Below are 14,993 nucleotides of genomic sequence, written 5' to 3'. Positions count from 1 at the left end.
GCATCGAATTTCTAAGAAAATCAAATCTAATTCTAAAATTGAAACAATCAATTAATCAATAATATGAAATTGAAGGCCAAAAACGATTCTACAACTAAGAGATCTTATTGAATTTTGAAACTTACAATTTTGATTTCCGAATCAAATGATGCACTAATTTTAAAACAATTAATTAATTAATAATTAAACACAAACACCCTGAACGACTTAGCGGGTTCATGAGAATGAGTAGCGTCGTGACGACTTCTGACTTGGATTGGCGAGAACTAAATGATGAATTAACTTCGGGCCAGGTGATACATTTAAATCAATTTTGTTTTTGGTCCTAAATTACTAATCTACTATAACGAATCACATTTAAATTTGCCCCCCTCAACGACGTGGGCTCTATGCAACCGCCCACCTCGCACAACCTCAAAGACACCCATATCCTTTTTTTTTTGCTATATTAGACTATAAATACACCATTTAAGGTCTAAAAACATCATCAAACACATGAAAGTAATTCAACTTCTAACCATATATGACCATACTATCACTTGAATTTACCCCAAACTACACATGCCAGATACATATATACGTGATGTTCTTATTCAATTAGGTTTCATACCCAAAAAGTCATGCATGTGGTAATCCGTTATCTCATATCCCTGCATAGTATGTAATCATTGAGCAGAAACACTTCAAATCCACAACATGCAACAACAGACAATTGAATTTACCCCTTCGGATTTTAGATCCTTCCTTATTAGAGTGGACTGGACTATAAATACCCACATGGGCTTGGGCCTCTCTCTCCCTATCTTACACATGGGCTTGTTGCCTTGTTATATATGTATAAATATAATGATAAAAATTCAACAAAATAGTCAATCACAAAAAGTTACAAGAGCTTTTGCAATCGAAGATCAGAAAGTAAAAACAAGTTGTAACTTTTCATGGTAAGTTGTTTATAATATTCGGTTTTTTTTTTTTTTTTTTTTTAATTACATAAATCATATCTGAAAATCAATTAATTTTGTCAAATCACACGTCATATTTAAATGTTTTGAATATGAAATATTTTATTATAAATAGAGATAATCAAGCTTAACTAATGATTTTCTATTATTTAATGTCAAATCACTCTTTCTCGCTTAACTAATGTTTTTCGATTATTTAATGTTTAAGTTCAAATATTTGGATATATATGAAATATCATAAATAATCATTCATTTTACAATCACCGTTTTACAAAATTTACTATTTTTCAAAATTACTTTATAAGTATTTTGGTAAGCCAAAATTTCAAAATATAGATAAGATTTTTCAAAATTTCAAAGTATAGATTTCAAAATAATTTCAAACTAATTTTTGAAAATTGTATTTTTGTAGTTGGCTATTATTGTACGATAAATACAATATGATATTTTGTATTGTAACCCCTTCCAATTTAGTGAATTTTGCTAAATTCTTCTAAAATGTGTAAAATTTATCGAAAACGTGCTTGAATTTAATTACGTGATCATCCCTAAATACTTGTATCGTTATGTTATGTTAATAAAATAATATATTACTCTTTCCGTCCCAATATTATTGTTCACAGACAAAAAACTCATAGATTAAGAAAAACATTAATTATCACTAATTTTATTTAATAAAATGACAGTTTTGTCATTACTTTGTATTTAATGTTTCATTTAATGTTTAGTTGGTTAAGTAATAATGAAGGAGTATTTTGGTAAAAATATTATTTATTTTTAGAAATTGACTATTATTTTAGGACAGACCAAAAAGGTAAGCACTATCATTTTCTTGGAAAAAAGGCCAAGATTTCTCTGTACTTGCTTATACCCAATTATATACCATCAATAATGGAGACGGTACGTAGGCGGCTCACGCCAGCACCATCTCCCCTTCCCCACCACAATCCCCCAAAAATCCCCAAATTATCAAACTTTGCACGGAACTCAGACGACATACTCTTCAATTTCGATCTTTATCCATCATACGAACACCAACACCATCAATTATACAACAAGACATCCTTTTTAGGTTTCACCTTTTTTAGTTGTGTATGTATAAATTACATATGTATTGATCTGGGTTTCATATATGGAGGTCGTTGAGGTGTCGGGTGGTGTTAAACCCATCATCGTCGGCGGTGGTGTTGAGAGGGTAAATTCCGAAAGGGATCAGGTTCGTGTGAAGAGAAAAACCCTAGAGGCGGTTCTTGATCAATGCCAACGAGCTCTTGAATTGCTTAGCACTACTGGTTGTATTGAAGATGATGACGAAAGTGGTGATGAAGTTGTTGATGATGGTGATTCTGCCGGAACGAGCAGCGGCTGTCGTGGATCTTATCCGCAATCGCAGGACGGCGAGGCTGATTTGGTAAGTTAGGGTTTTGCTTTTTCTCGTTTCAATTCTGTTAAATTGTAAACTCAAATTGGCGCAAAGTCTATGAAGGAAGTGTTGGGGAGCATGAAACAAGAGTTTTAGAATTGGGATTTGAACTGATTATAAATCATATTCATAATTGGAGTTGAATTTGCTCCAACCCCTCTTAAGGTGGGGTTTGGATCTGAAGTCGCACAAATCAGTTGAGATTAGGCAGTTTGGATTAGAGTGATTATATAGGGCCAAAATAATCAGATTGGAGTAGAGCCTTTTGAGATAAATATAAATTTCCAAGTTGTATTGAAGTTTTAGAAAAGTTGGTAGGGGGTAAAAGTATAATTGTGAGATTTGTTTGTGTGTAGCTATGCAGTCTACTGAAGTCGAGAGTTGAATGCCCGGATTTTCTTCAAAAACTAGAGAGCGCACAGGTGTCTGTTCCACAGGGTTTAGCAGGTATGTATTCAAAATTTGATTTTGATAATGAGAACATAAGAAAATGCATATTTGAAGTTGATTTTTGCTTTTTGAGAATGTTAAGTAAAAGCAAAAGTAGTAAACAACAGTTTATGGATATAATGTTTAAGTAAGAATTGTTTGTGAAACATTGACATATTTAGAAGAAAATAATTCATGGGACGTGGTGAGTGAAAAGGATCTATGGGAAGGTGGAAATATGGTGTCAGATGAAGATTATGTGTTAGTGAGACAAGATGATATCGTGGATGGAATTGCATGCTTCATGGCTGCATATTTACTTTCCCTTAAAGAGACCAAGGTACACACTTACACTTGTTGTCGTTAATTTTTTGTTTTTTTTTTTTTTTGATTTCTAATTATATGTAATGTGGGTAATTAATCAATCAATTGTTATTCTTTCACACAGGATTTGAGTCCAAAACAACTCCAGGATGGTGAGTTTAGATTAGCATATTATTACAAGAGGTTTCAAAAATCCAATCTTTTTATATATATTATTATAATAATTTACTTATACGTACGATTTTACCAAGGAACGTATGTATGTGTTGTAAAAGATTTATTGGTTGGTTTGTTGCAGCCCTTTGCAAGACATTCTCCATGAAAAAACAAAAGGGAAAGCTTAGAAAGGCGTGGGATGGAAGCAAAGTTATCTACAACGTTGCATCTTGGGGCGCAACTGCCATCGGGTATTATTATTATTATTTTAAAAGATTTAAATTTTCTTTTCCTTATATTTTGACAATAAATGTACATGTCAATAGGAATTGGATATGATGTTTATTTTTGTTTTCTCAGGATATACCAGAACCCGGCTATTCTAAGGGCAGCTTCAGCAGCATTCTGGACTTCATGCAATGTCATATCCAAGCTTTTCTGATATATTGCGACTCTAACTTTCTTTCTTTCTTTCTTTGTTGGGTTTGGGTCTGTGTAAGTAAGTATATTATCATATCATATATTATATCATATCATATCGCAAGTCAGTCAGTCTCCCCCTACTTCTAGGATTCATTACACATACAACTCTTGTATATAATTCTTTTCATTTGTGTTGCTTCATCAATCATGCTCTTACTCTTCTCTTATAATTGAAAATCCTTATTCCTTTGTTTCTTCAAACTATTATTTAGTATTGCCTTCAAATCTTATCATCTTCTCCTTGTAAACTTCCATGTCACTAGTCAAACACACGTGGCAACACCATATCATCAATTGGGTTACAAGTCAAACGTTTGGACTTTCATAACTTAGAAATTTTAAAATCAACTAAATGTAAGAAAACAGTTCAAACAACTTTGAACATTTAGCCAAACAAATTTCGGAAAACTGAAAATATGTGTTACAGGCCTGTTTAGTTTTAGGGAAAACAATGTCTTGTGTATGTTACAATCAAGCATGTGTTTCCATCCACGATATCATCTCTTGCCTAATTAAGAATTAAGACGATATTCTTCTCCCGACACAAATCTTCATTGCCTAACTAACACATAAATTTCATCCGACACCATATTTTCATTGCCTGACTAAGGGCATGTTCCACACCTAAGCTTTTGAAGGTTTTTAACTAAAAAAAAAAAAGAATCCTTTGGAAGTATGAATTTAAATCTTTTATTTTAAACAAAAAGTTAATATTCCAAAAGTTATTATAAATAGTTTGGTAAATTGACTTATCATGATAATCACCTTTTCATTTTGTTTACATCTTTGTTTTTTGTTTTAATTACATATGTAGGTAACGATTGTAAGGCTATGTTTGTCGTACTAGCTGAAAAGCTAGCTGTTAGCTAAAAAGCTGGCTGATAACTGAAAAGCTAGCTGTTAAATAAAAAGCTAGTTGATAGCTGAAAAGCTAGCTGATAAAAAATAACGTTTGGTAAAACTAGCTGAAAAACTAGCTGAAATATATAAAATTACATAAAATGACATGTGAGAGTATGTGTTTCTATAATTAATTAAGGAGTGTATTTGGAAATTTTTAAAAAAGCTCCTAAAAAACTTGTCTAAGTAGCTTTTCAAAAAGCTAGCTTATAAGTTACTTTTTGGCTTACCAAATATGACAACATAAAAAAGCTCGAAAAATAAGCTAGCTTATCAGCTAGCTGTGACGCACCAAACACAGCCTAAGTGTTCACATAAAAGATACAATTTTGAGTTTCCAACTACCATTTAGTTTTTTTAAAAATGTCCTAAAATACAGTTTTTAATTTTCAAATACCGGTTAGTTTCGTTAAACATGTCCTAAGAATATATTGTAGATGAAAGCTTTTTGGTAGAGCTTTTTAATGAATTTAGTTTGTTAGTTTATAATAAAATCAAATAATAAATAGTTCTAAAAAATAAGATGGGTTATGCATGCTAAACATAACTTGAGTAACACTCTCTATTGGGTTATAATAGTTCTGAATTTTGAAGTTAGTTTGTTAGCTTGTCCTAAAATCGATTAATAAATAATATGATTAATATGGCTAGAAAAATAAATATGTATTACTTTCTTAGTAACACTTTTTACATCTATTAGGCTCGTGGGTGTACATTATGTCATAACACCACAAAATAGTCAATTCACATGCCACGTCATTCTCCAAGTTATAACACTGTCGTAGGAAATGATTATTATGTTATAATACCAAAATATTACCATGTTATTATTATTTTTCGAGTTTTTTTTTAATAATTATAAACACAAATATAATTCTATAAAATGTATTATTTTAGTAAAACATATCTCTAAATATTATTAAAAGAGAAACCTTATGACATCATCTAAAACAATCTGGACCGTTAATTGTGTTTTCTTTATAGGTTTTACACCCTTAGATCAATTTGCTTACGTCACCTTGATCAAACAAGAAGTCAACCCGTTATATTAGGAAATTAAATGTAGGAATTGAATGAAAATGATACTTGAATTCTTTCCAAACTTACAACTACAAAATTGGTTCCTTATTAATGTAAACCTTAAATTTAGGCTCTATTTCCATTCAAAATTGCTTTCCAAATTATATTATATGTTGAAATCTCAGAAACTATTAATTTCAAATTTCAAAAGTTTCGGATATTTTTATGAACCAATACACTTTCAAGCATGATATCTTCTATTTTAAGTTTAAATGAGATTTCAATTGATTACCTGCTAATTTTCATCATATTGACTTGTATATATATTTCAAACCTTTTTAATAATCGATTTACACAAACATTATGTCATAATTCCCACGTAGAAAACAAATCTCTAAATATTATTAAAAGAGAAACCTTATGACATCATCTAAAACAATCTGGATCGTTGATTGTGTTTTCTTTATAGGTTTTACACCCTTAGATCAATTTGCTTACGTCACCTTGATCAAACAAGAAGTCAATTCGTTATATTAGGAAATTAAATGTAGGAATTAAATGAAAATGATACTTGAATTCTTTCCAAACTTACAACTACAAAATTGGTTCCTTATTAATGTAAACCTTAAATTTAGGCTCTATTTCCATTTAAAATTGCTTTCCAAATACATTATATGTTGAAATCTCGGAAACTATTAATTTCAAATTTCAAAAGTTTCGGATATTTTTATGAACCAATACACTTTCAAGCATGATATCTTCTATTTTAAGTTTAAATGAGATTTCAATTGATTACCTGCTAATTTTCATCATATTGACTTGTATATATATTTCAAACCTTTTTAATAATCGATTTACACAAACATTATGTCATAATTCCCACGTAGAAAACAAATGCAAAAAAACTTCAACCTTCCCATCAGTCTGATTAGTTGAATAAATGTATGTATTTCTTCCTTAAATCATTTTAATCTGTAAGTTTGATATTGTTTTCGAAATTATATGTTTTTACTCATTCGTATGGTTCTTTGTTGAATACTTATAATTTGGATGTATAATGTTGTTTTTGAATTTTTTTTGTTGATGTTGTGTTCGGTTCTTGGTTCCATCTATTTAATCGGTAACTATGATCCTATTTTCGAAAACAGTAAACTCAATGTTAAAATTGGATGTTATATATAATGAAATTATGATGTTACATGTGTGTATACCTTTGTAAAAAATCAATAGACAAGACAAGAGATGACATGACATAATATAACAGACGGGTTGTACAAAAGACATGAACGCCCTCATTAGAAAGTTTTTTTATGTCTCCGGTAGTAACAAAATAAGAATAAGAAATATACCTTATCAACAATTGATATGAGCTTTAAAGTTAAATATAAGCATGTTGTGAAAGATGAAAATAGGCTCCCGTATTCTTTTTTCAAAAAGAATCGGTACCATACATGGGCAGGTAAGAATGCACGGTATAATAGAAGTGTGCACTCAACTAGAGTCAGCATTTGACCCTGAAATACCAAAAACGCCCCTCAGAACCTTCTGAAAAAAAAATCAGGTATACTCAAGGACCAAAAATGTAATCTACTCTAAACTTAAGTAAATAAAAAGAAAAAAAAATATAAATATAAATTTTGTTGTTATGCTATATGTTTTTTAGTTTTGGTTCAAAGGCAAAATGGTGATTTAAAAGAAAAAACCTAATAGCTAGGCTGTTAACTTAGGCAATCATAAAAGTTTTATGAAACAATGAAACAAGGTCCAAAAACTACAACCTGATTCTTTTAGGGACCAAAACCAAAAAAATCAACTAAACACAGGGACCAAATATGTAAATCACTAAAAATAAATGAAAAAACTTTTGTTTATACTGATCCCCCCCTCCCCGTTTTGAGGTCATGGTGGTAGATTGAGCTTCATCACTTTTGCCCCTAATTTGCTCTTTGCTTTATAGTAAGGAATGTTCTTTACTACCACTGGATCATTTCTTGCACGTTCAGGATCCATTGATATAATCCCTGTTGTATTTCAAATTCAATAACAAAATTGTAATTAATTAATTTCTCATTGAAGCTAATAAATTATAAATTTATCTCACTTCCTGCTCATCCAAGTTTTCTCATTGCTATAGCATCACGAAGTTGATCATATCATATATTTTTCTAAATAAGAAACACTAATATCAACAAAAGAAGCTATTTAATTTTGTAATAAAGTTGAATTAAAAAATAAGTAAATAAATAAATAAGAAATAGAAGAACCTTGTATTACCACCATATTTTATGTTTGACCTCATCACCATATTTAAATCCTCCCATAATTTGAGGCATTGTGATTAACCAAAATGCAACAATGCTTGGATCTTTCATGCTATCAATAATATGCTGAAACACAAAAGTAGATGTTTTGAAGTGAGATAATTGTTACAAGAGGAAAAGGGGTAGAATCGTAATTGGCATTTACCTCATAAGGGTTTTTTGTTTTTTTCATTATGTTGTAAGCTTTGCATGGAGGCTCGATAATTTGCAAAGTAAATAAAACTAAAGGGGTGTTTCTTTTTTCCTTCATTTAACTCTATAGTGAATGACTATATGGATAAAGTGTTCTATACATAAAGATTGTAGATAAAGATGGAAAATAAAACGCAATGGATTATGAGAAATCACAAAAAATAAGAACCAAACCTAGGAACCAACATCGAACAAAAACCCTACTTTCTTTACTTAAAAAAAAATCAACATACCTGCACATACTCAAAACCGTAGAAAGAATTTCACAAAAAAAATGTTATTTCATAAAAAAGGGAGCCTGAAAAAAAAGATGGTGGTAGACCGAAGAAGGCATATCAAAATCAACAAAAAAAAACGAAGATATAAACATAAATGATGGACCTGATAAATAATTTTTGTCATATTCTCCCTAAAATAAAAAAGAAGCCATCAATGAATCTTAACATTGTCGATGATAGTGACAATAACTTAGATAAGGAAAACAAGATCTGATATTAGAGATGAAGTGGAGGGAGATGATTAGCTTCGTTGCAGATTTATTGGTTATAGTTTCTTTATATTTAATATTGTGGGGGGTTTTATGTGGTTCATTTTAAAGGAACATAAATAAGTTGCTATTTTTTGAAATAAACAGTTATATTTCGCAATATAGCCATAAAATAACAATGTATTTTGAAAGTACATTGTTAAATGTTGGATTATACTTGTGTAGACCCATTTTCACGCATGGTTGGCTATATATAGTTGTTTGCCGTGTCACAAGTAAAAAATGGTTCAAGGTACTTATATGTGACAAACAAGGTCATTAAAATAATAAAACAAAAAATGTTGTCTATAAAGAGGTCCTTTAACGCTATATATATTTACCTATTTTAGTGTAATTTCTACACATTTCAATAATACCAATAACCCTACTTTTTTTATAATTATTTTGTAAAATCTATATAAATTTGCATTTTATTTATGTGTTCCCCACGTTTAACGCGGGTCATAATCTAGTTATTTAAATAAACCATAACATTTAAATTGAAAAAAAAAACATTACAAGACCAAAAAAATACGATAAATTAAAAACATAAAACGATCCTAACATTTAAATTTTGACCTTAGGTTTCTCCCATATCTCCACCTTCAACGCTTAGATTGCACATCTGTCGATGTTGAAGTTTGAGTCTATTTTGGATCTCTTCTCAACATCTCCCATGGTCTCTCAAACTCAAACATATGACCTATCTCGACTTGATATTGCTCTTTTGTAGTTTTAAACAAAAATCGAAGTCGTTGCAACCACTTTGCTTTTCCGCATATGGCTTGTTGCAAACCTGTTGAATTTTATATATTCAAAAAATTTATAGTTTTGTCAAATAAAAGTTAATGCTACTGGAGCAAACAATTTCTAACTTTGGCTAGTTTTTGATAGGATACCCAAAGTCTCTTAAAACAAAATCAATCAAAAATAAATTATTATTTTACGTAATTTAATTTTTTTTTTATATTAAAACTGTAGAGTGACGTGATAGGAGTAAATGAAGGAAGGACGTAAGAAAACCGTTTGAAGAAAACTGGGTGGGAAATGCGACAAGGAAACGCGTTCTTCGTTTCTTCTCCTTCTTTTTCTCTCTAAAAATCTAAGACGCCCATGAAATTGGAGGTTTTTCCCAAACCCTAGAATCTCGAAACCGCAAAAATAGAAAAAAAAAATGATTGGTTGGCTGAAACAGCTGCGAATTGCTTTCGGTGCTTCTTTTGTTTGGCTTGTCTGCTTGATTTACTTCACCCAGGTATACTTTCACATCATCCAAGATCTGTCATCCCTATTTCTTTTTCAATTTTGATTGCGATTGATCATGATCACGTGTACGACTGAATAAGGGTTTATGGAAGTTTTCGGATCACGATATGCGATTAGCTATTTTGGTTGATTGTTTCAGATTCAAAAGTGGTTGATAATATTGATGCATATCAGCATTAGTATATTTTGATGTTTAAATGAATAATCTCGAACTTTGGGATTTGGTTTGATCTCAAAGGCCGTGCTTGGTCCTTTTTCCTGGATAGAAGAGTTCTCTCCAGAAACGATATGAATTTAATAGTAATATGCTTTGAAATGGGTTGACTATTGTCAACTGCGGAGCCAAAAAATCTAAGATGGAATTTACAGTATTGAATTTGGGGCCTAAAATTATTTAGTTTATGTTTTCATACTATTGTTAAACATTAACCACAAAATTGGAAAGCAATTGTTCGTGTTCAACTTTAGCTTTGCCAGACGCTGGTGTGCTATGGCTCCTCTGTTTTGGTTGTGTATAATTTGAGCACTTGATCTTTCATTCACAAATTACCAAACTCACCTGTTACATGAACTGATACACTTACATGAACTGATACACTTATACTGGTATTTCTATAATTAATTAGCTCTCTATATAAGATACTAATTACTAAAATATGATAGTTTTCATACTTGACTTGGTTTAATAAAAATTTGAGAATTAAATTGGTCAACAATAGAATTTCTATGATCAAGCAACTCCATAAATAGTGATCACAGTTAACAAATGAAGTAGATGTAATTAGTAGGCCATCCAATAAAAAATGCACACATTTCTTTGTAGAAATGATCACAACATATTATTTTGTAAAAAGATTTTAGATTCAGATGATCAGTCTGCTAATTATCATCATTATGGATAAATAGAGGATACTGATTTTGGTCCACACGGTCTCTTTCTTTTAGCCATATTGTTGTTTATCACGAGAGAGTTGTTCATAGGATCATTTCACAAGCTTAATTCTAGAACTCACATATGACTATATGAGAGGATGGAGAGAAATGAGCTCAATGCATTCCAAAGAAAGACTCTGGCTTAAGATGTGTTATTCTAAATTGTGTCATTAAGAAAAAAATAATGCTCTTAAGCTACCTTCCTTTTTAGAGATCAGATCTAGAGTTATTAGTTTGTATCTAACTAAATGTAATGGTTTTCCAAAAGTTTGTCTTTCAGTTCCTTCTAAATTATAAAGTGGACACTTTTTCAGTGGGACAGAGGAGGTTATATAATCATGGGAAGAAAATGATAAATACATGAATTATGTAGCAAGTACTACTAGTAGATAACTTTGTGGTGCATTTTTGTAACTATAATTCATAACGACTCTGAAGTTGAAAACTGTTGTTCTTTATGACCATAGACAAGTACACTTGTTTCCTTGTTTTTTTAGAATAGAGTACTAGAAAACCTCATGTGAATGAGTAAGTATTTGAATATGTATGTAGAGTTTTTAGATATCTTTGTTTAGACTAATGTTGTGGTTGTAGAAGATGTACATCTAGAGCAACTAAAAAACAAATCCTACTTGTATATCAAATTCTTAAGCTTTGCTCTCTTGACCACATCAGAACATAAGGCTGAAAAATTTCCCTTGAGTTGGACAAGAAAGAGGAGTTTTATATCAAATTCTTTAGTTTGTGTGTTAGAAATTTCAGTAATAACTTTTTTTTTTTGCCACAAAACAATTTGGATTTGGTTGTATATGTCTGTGTTGTGAGTATTTGAGGAAGCTGTTATTACTAAACAATGACATTAAATTTGTTTAGGGTTTTAGATCATTTGTATGGACAGCGGTTTCCTATCAGTTGAAGGACAGACTGAAACTGACTCCTTCGGCCTCTCAGTTTGTGACTTCCATAGCGTTTTTTCCATGGAGCATAAAACCAATATACGGGTGGGTATTTATTATTATTATTATTATATACAGATACAGATTTGGTTGTTTGAAAATGATTATGATGATGATGATATATATTTGGATGCAGAATTGTGTCGGATTGTATCCCTATCAAAGGAAGGAAGAGGATTCCTTATTTAGTGATTGCAACACTTCTGTCCCTGTTTCCATGGGTGATTGTCGGCATTCAAGAAAGCATAAGGAATTCCAGAGACCAACTCATGATCTTCTTGTTGTTGCAAAATCTTGGTTCTGCAATGGCAGATGTTGTCATTGATGCAATGATTGCTGAAGCTGCAAGACTTGAAAAGTATGTCCTTTGAAAAACACTTGAGCTATAATAAATAGTTAAATAATAGTTTTGGGCTTGTTTATGGATTAAAGTTTGTAATGTTGATTCTCAGGGCTAAATTTGCTGGGGACCTGCAGTCGGTATCATGGATGGCAATGGCTGTTGGGGGAATCTGTGGGAGTTTATTAGGAGGATACGCACTCACCAACTTTCAAATGGAAACCATTTTTCTTCTTTTTGCTGTTTTGCCAACTCTACAGCTTTTCTCATGTGCTTTTGTGAAGGAGACTCCTGTCCCAAAACATTCCACCTCTAATACTAATGGTCTTAATGGGAGCATCTCCGTCTCAGATGAAGATAAATCCACAAATCAAATCCATAATAAAACCAACACTTTAAGGAGAAAAAAGAGCTCCAAGAGAAAGATCAATAAAAACAACAGTCAGATACTTGAAAAGGATCCATCTGGATCTTTTTCTTCTGGATTACAATGGCTTCGATCATTAAAGTTGGCTGGTTATACTTTGTTTAAAGCTTTTCGACAGCCAATTATTTTAAGGTACAAAATGGATACCATTTTTTTTTTTTGTTTTATTTTTAATTATTGGTAGAGATGAGTTCTGATTTGATTGAACACAACAACACAACATGGGAACCAAGACCAATGGCTTGGTTTTTCCTAGCACAGGTGACGATCCCAAACCTGTCAACAATCATGTTCTACTACCAAACAGAAGTCCTTAATTTGGAAGCATCGTTTCTGGGGACAACACGTGTTATTGGGTGGATAGGCTTAATGCTTGGAACTTTCATTTACAATCGTTTTCTAAAAAAGATGAAACTACGAACGATTCTTATGTAAGCTTCCTTTCTTTTCTTTTTGCAAAATCACACTCCCTCATAAACTGTTTGGTTGATATTTTAAATGCAGGTTTGCACATGTTGGTCTGTCTTTGCTGACGCTTGTAGATGTAGTGTTGGTTTGTAGATGGAATGTTTGGTTAGGGATCTCAGATGAGACATTGGTGGTGTTTGGATCTGCTCTCTCAGATGCAGTCAATCAATTCAAGTACACATTTGATGTTTTTCTTTGACTTTCAAAGTCCCATTTTATATTTTATTTTAGTAACTGATTAGCTTGTGGTTTGCAGGTTTATGCCTTTCTTGATCCTATCGGGACAGCTATGTCCGCCTGGAATAGAAGGGACTTTATTTGCTCTCTTCATGTCGATAAACAACCTGGGGTCCACAATCGGGTCCTTTGTTGGTGCGGGTTTAGCTTCCTTTCTCAACATCTCTTCAGGCTCTTTTGATAACCTTAGTCTGGGGATATGTATTCAGGTCTTTTGCACATTTTTCCCCGTGTTTTTTCTCTTTCTCATACCAGAAGAAGCTACAGGGATATCAGCATCATAGACACAGATACATACTTAGATACAAACACAAACCCCTGTTATGACAGTTTTAACAGTTTGGATTAATTAGGGAAATCTTGAGCTTCATTTCAAATACAATTTTGGTCTAGATTTACTCACTAAAAAGATATTGTATACCAAAAATTTGTTATCCATATTCAGATTCAAATTTATCCATCGGTTTCTGAAATAAAGAGTTGTTGGATTTGTGTATGTTCTTTAAACAAGCACTACACACTAGAAGCATTGCACACACACGCCATGTGTGCATAGTGAAAATTCATACAAGATTTTGATTTACACCGGAGTGGATGGTTTTGTGCATATCACTAGCTTTATGAATCTGTCATTTTTTATTTATAAATTTTTTCGTTGATGTATAACCGAGGGCCGGTCCATGTGTTTTTCATGCCCCGGGCAAAAACACTTATCGATGCCCCTATATTTGTACGGAACCCGTATACAAGGTAGAGTAATAAAACCAAAATAAAAATCATTTTTATATATAAAAATTTTGTATACATACAAACAAAAACTTGCTAACATCACCTAAATTGATGTCTTTGTGTTGGTATATTCTTTGTTGCAAAAATATCAATGATGCTTAACAATTCAATCTTTTTTACGCCATTTAGTCTGCATATATAACCTCTACAATTTTTAATTTTTAAAAACTTCTTTGTTACGGTATATAATGGATGGACAAAGCTTTGGATTGCAACAAGTAGATTTGTTTCTTGTGATATGTAAGTTATACTTTCAATCCTTCTAACAAACATGTAAATTATTGGATAAAGGCACACATTATACTGTAATAAACATAAACAATAATCAACTGAAAATCAAACAAATTATCATTAAAATACTCTAATAAACAATGTAAAAACTCTACGCATGTTAACAAATTGTTGTTCTATTATAACCAAAATTAGCACACTTTAGTAAACATCAAAAATACTCTAATCCTATTCAAACAAACTCACACGAAACTAAACTCTAATGAACAATTGAACACCCAAATTCTATTAACTAGTGTTGGTTCACTGTGAGAGCAATTAGACAAATCATTTAATTACTCAAACAATATGACTATTTCTTAATTAATGACGATAGATTGAAGCGTTTATAAATTATAAAACAACAACAAAATTTGTACTTAAACTTTATACAAGAAAACTATTGCTTCACAATATTCACAAATCATATACTCAAACAGCCAATTAGTCAAATACTTGATGGGCTTGGTCCTGTTCGAGCTACTAGCCATACATCGCACATGCCACAACTTCAATGAAGGGAAGAACTAAAAACAATGATTAAAGAGATTGAGAAATTATCTCAGAAGTA

The 14,993-nt window shown here is 31.4% G+C and overlaps 2 protein-coding genes across 3 annotated transcripts; both read left to right on the top strand.

Moving 5' to 3' along the window:
• Window positions 1-1,865: 1,865 nt before the first annotated feature.
• On the top strand, window positions 1,866-3,922 carry LOC145131831 (RING finger protein). 2 transcript variants are annotated; one of them, XM_079066481.1, is made up of 6 exons: window positions 1,866-2,373; window positions 2,742-2,832; window positions 2,997-3,154; window positions 3,263-3,290; window positions 3,437-3,545; window positions 3,655-3,922. In XM_079066481.1, exons 1-6 carry the CDS (start codon window positions 2,095-2,097, stop codon window positions 3,734-3,736), a joined length of 747 nt encoding a protein of 248 aa, XP_078922607.1. In that variant the 5' UTR covers window positions 1,866-2,094; the 3' UTR covers window positions 3,737-3,922. The 2 variants fall into 2 exon arrangements, with proteins under 2 accessions (XP_078922607.1, XP_078922611.1); XM_079066485.1 differs by having other exon boundaries at window positions 1,944-2,373; window positions 3,000-3,154.
• Window positions 3,923-9,731: 5,809 nt separating this feature from the next.
• Window positions 9,732-13,859, top strand: LOC145131821 (putative folate-biopterin transporter 4). The gene is made up of 7 exons (XM_079066471.1): window positions 9,732-9,991; window positions 11,809-11,936; window positions 12,028-12,249; window positions 12,344-12,790; window positions 12,892-13,089; window positions 13,163-13,300; window positions 13,383-13,859. The coding sequence occupies exons 1-7, from the start codon at window positions 9,911-9,913 to the stop codon at window positions 13,645-13,647; spliced, it is 1,479 nt and encodes a 492-aa protein (XP_078922597.1). The 5' UTR covers window positions 9,732-9,910; the 3' UTR covers window positions 13,648-13,859.
• Window positions 13,860-14,993: the final 1,134 nt, after the last annotated feature.

This window comes from Lactuca virosa, chromosome 1 (assembly GCF_052849685.1).
Source record: "Lactuca virosa cultivar CGN04683 chromosome 1, Lactuca_virosa_CGN04683_v6, whole genome shotgun sequence".
NCBI lineage: Eukaryota > Viridiplantae > Streptophyta > Magnoliopsida > Asterales > Asteraceae > Lactuca > Lactuca virosa.
Note: the sequence above shows the minus strand (reverse complement) of the source record. Positions and strands in the feature narration are given on the sequence as shown.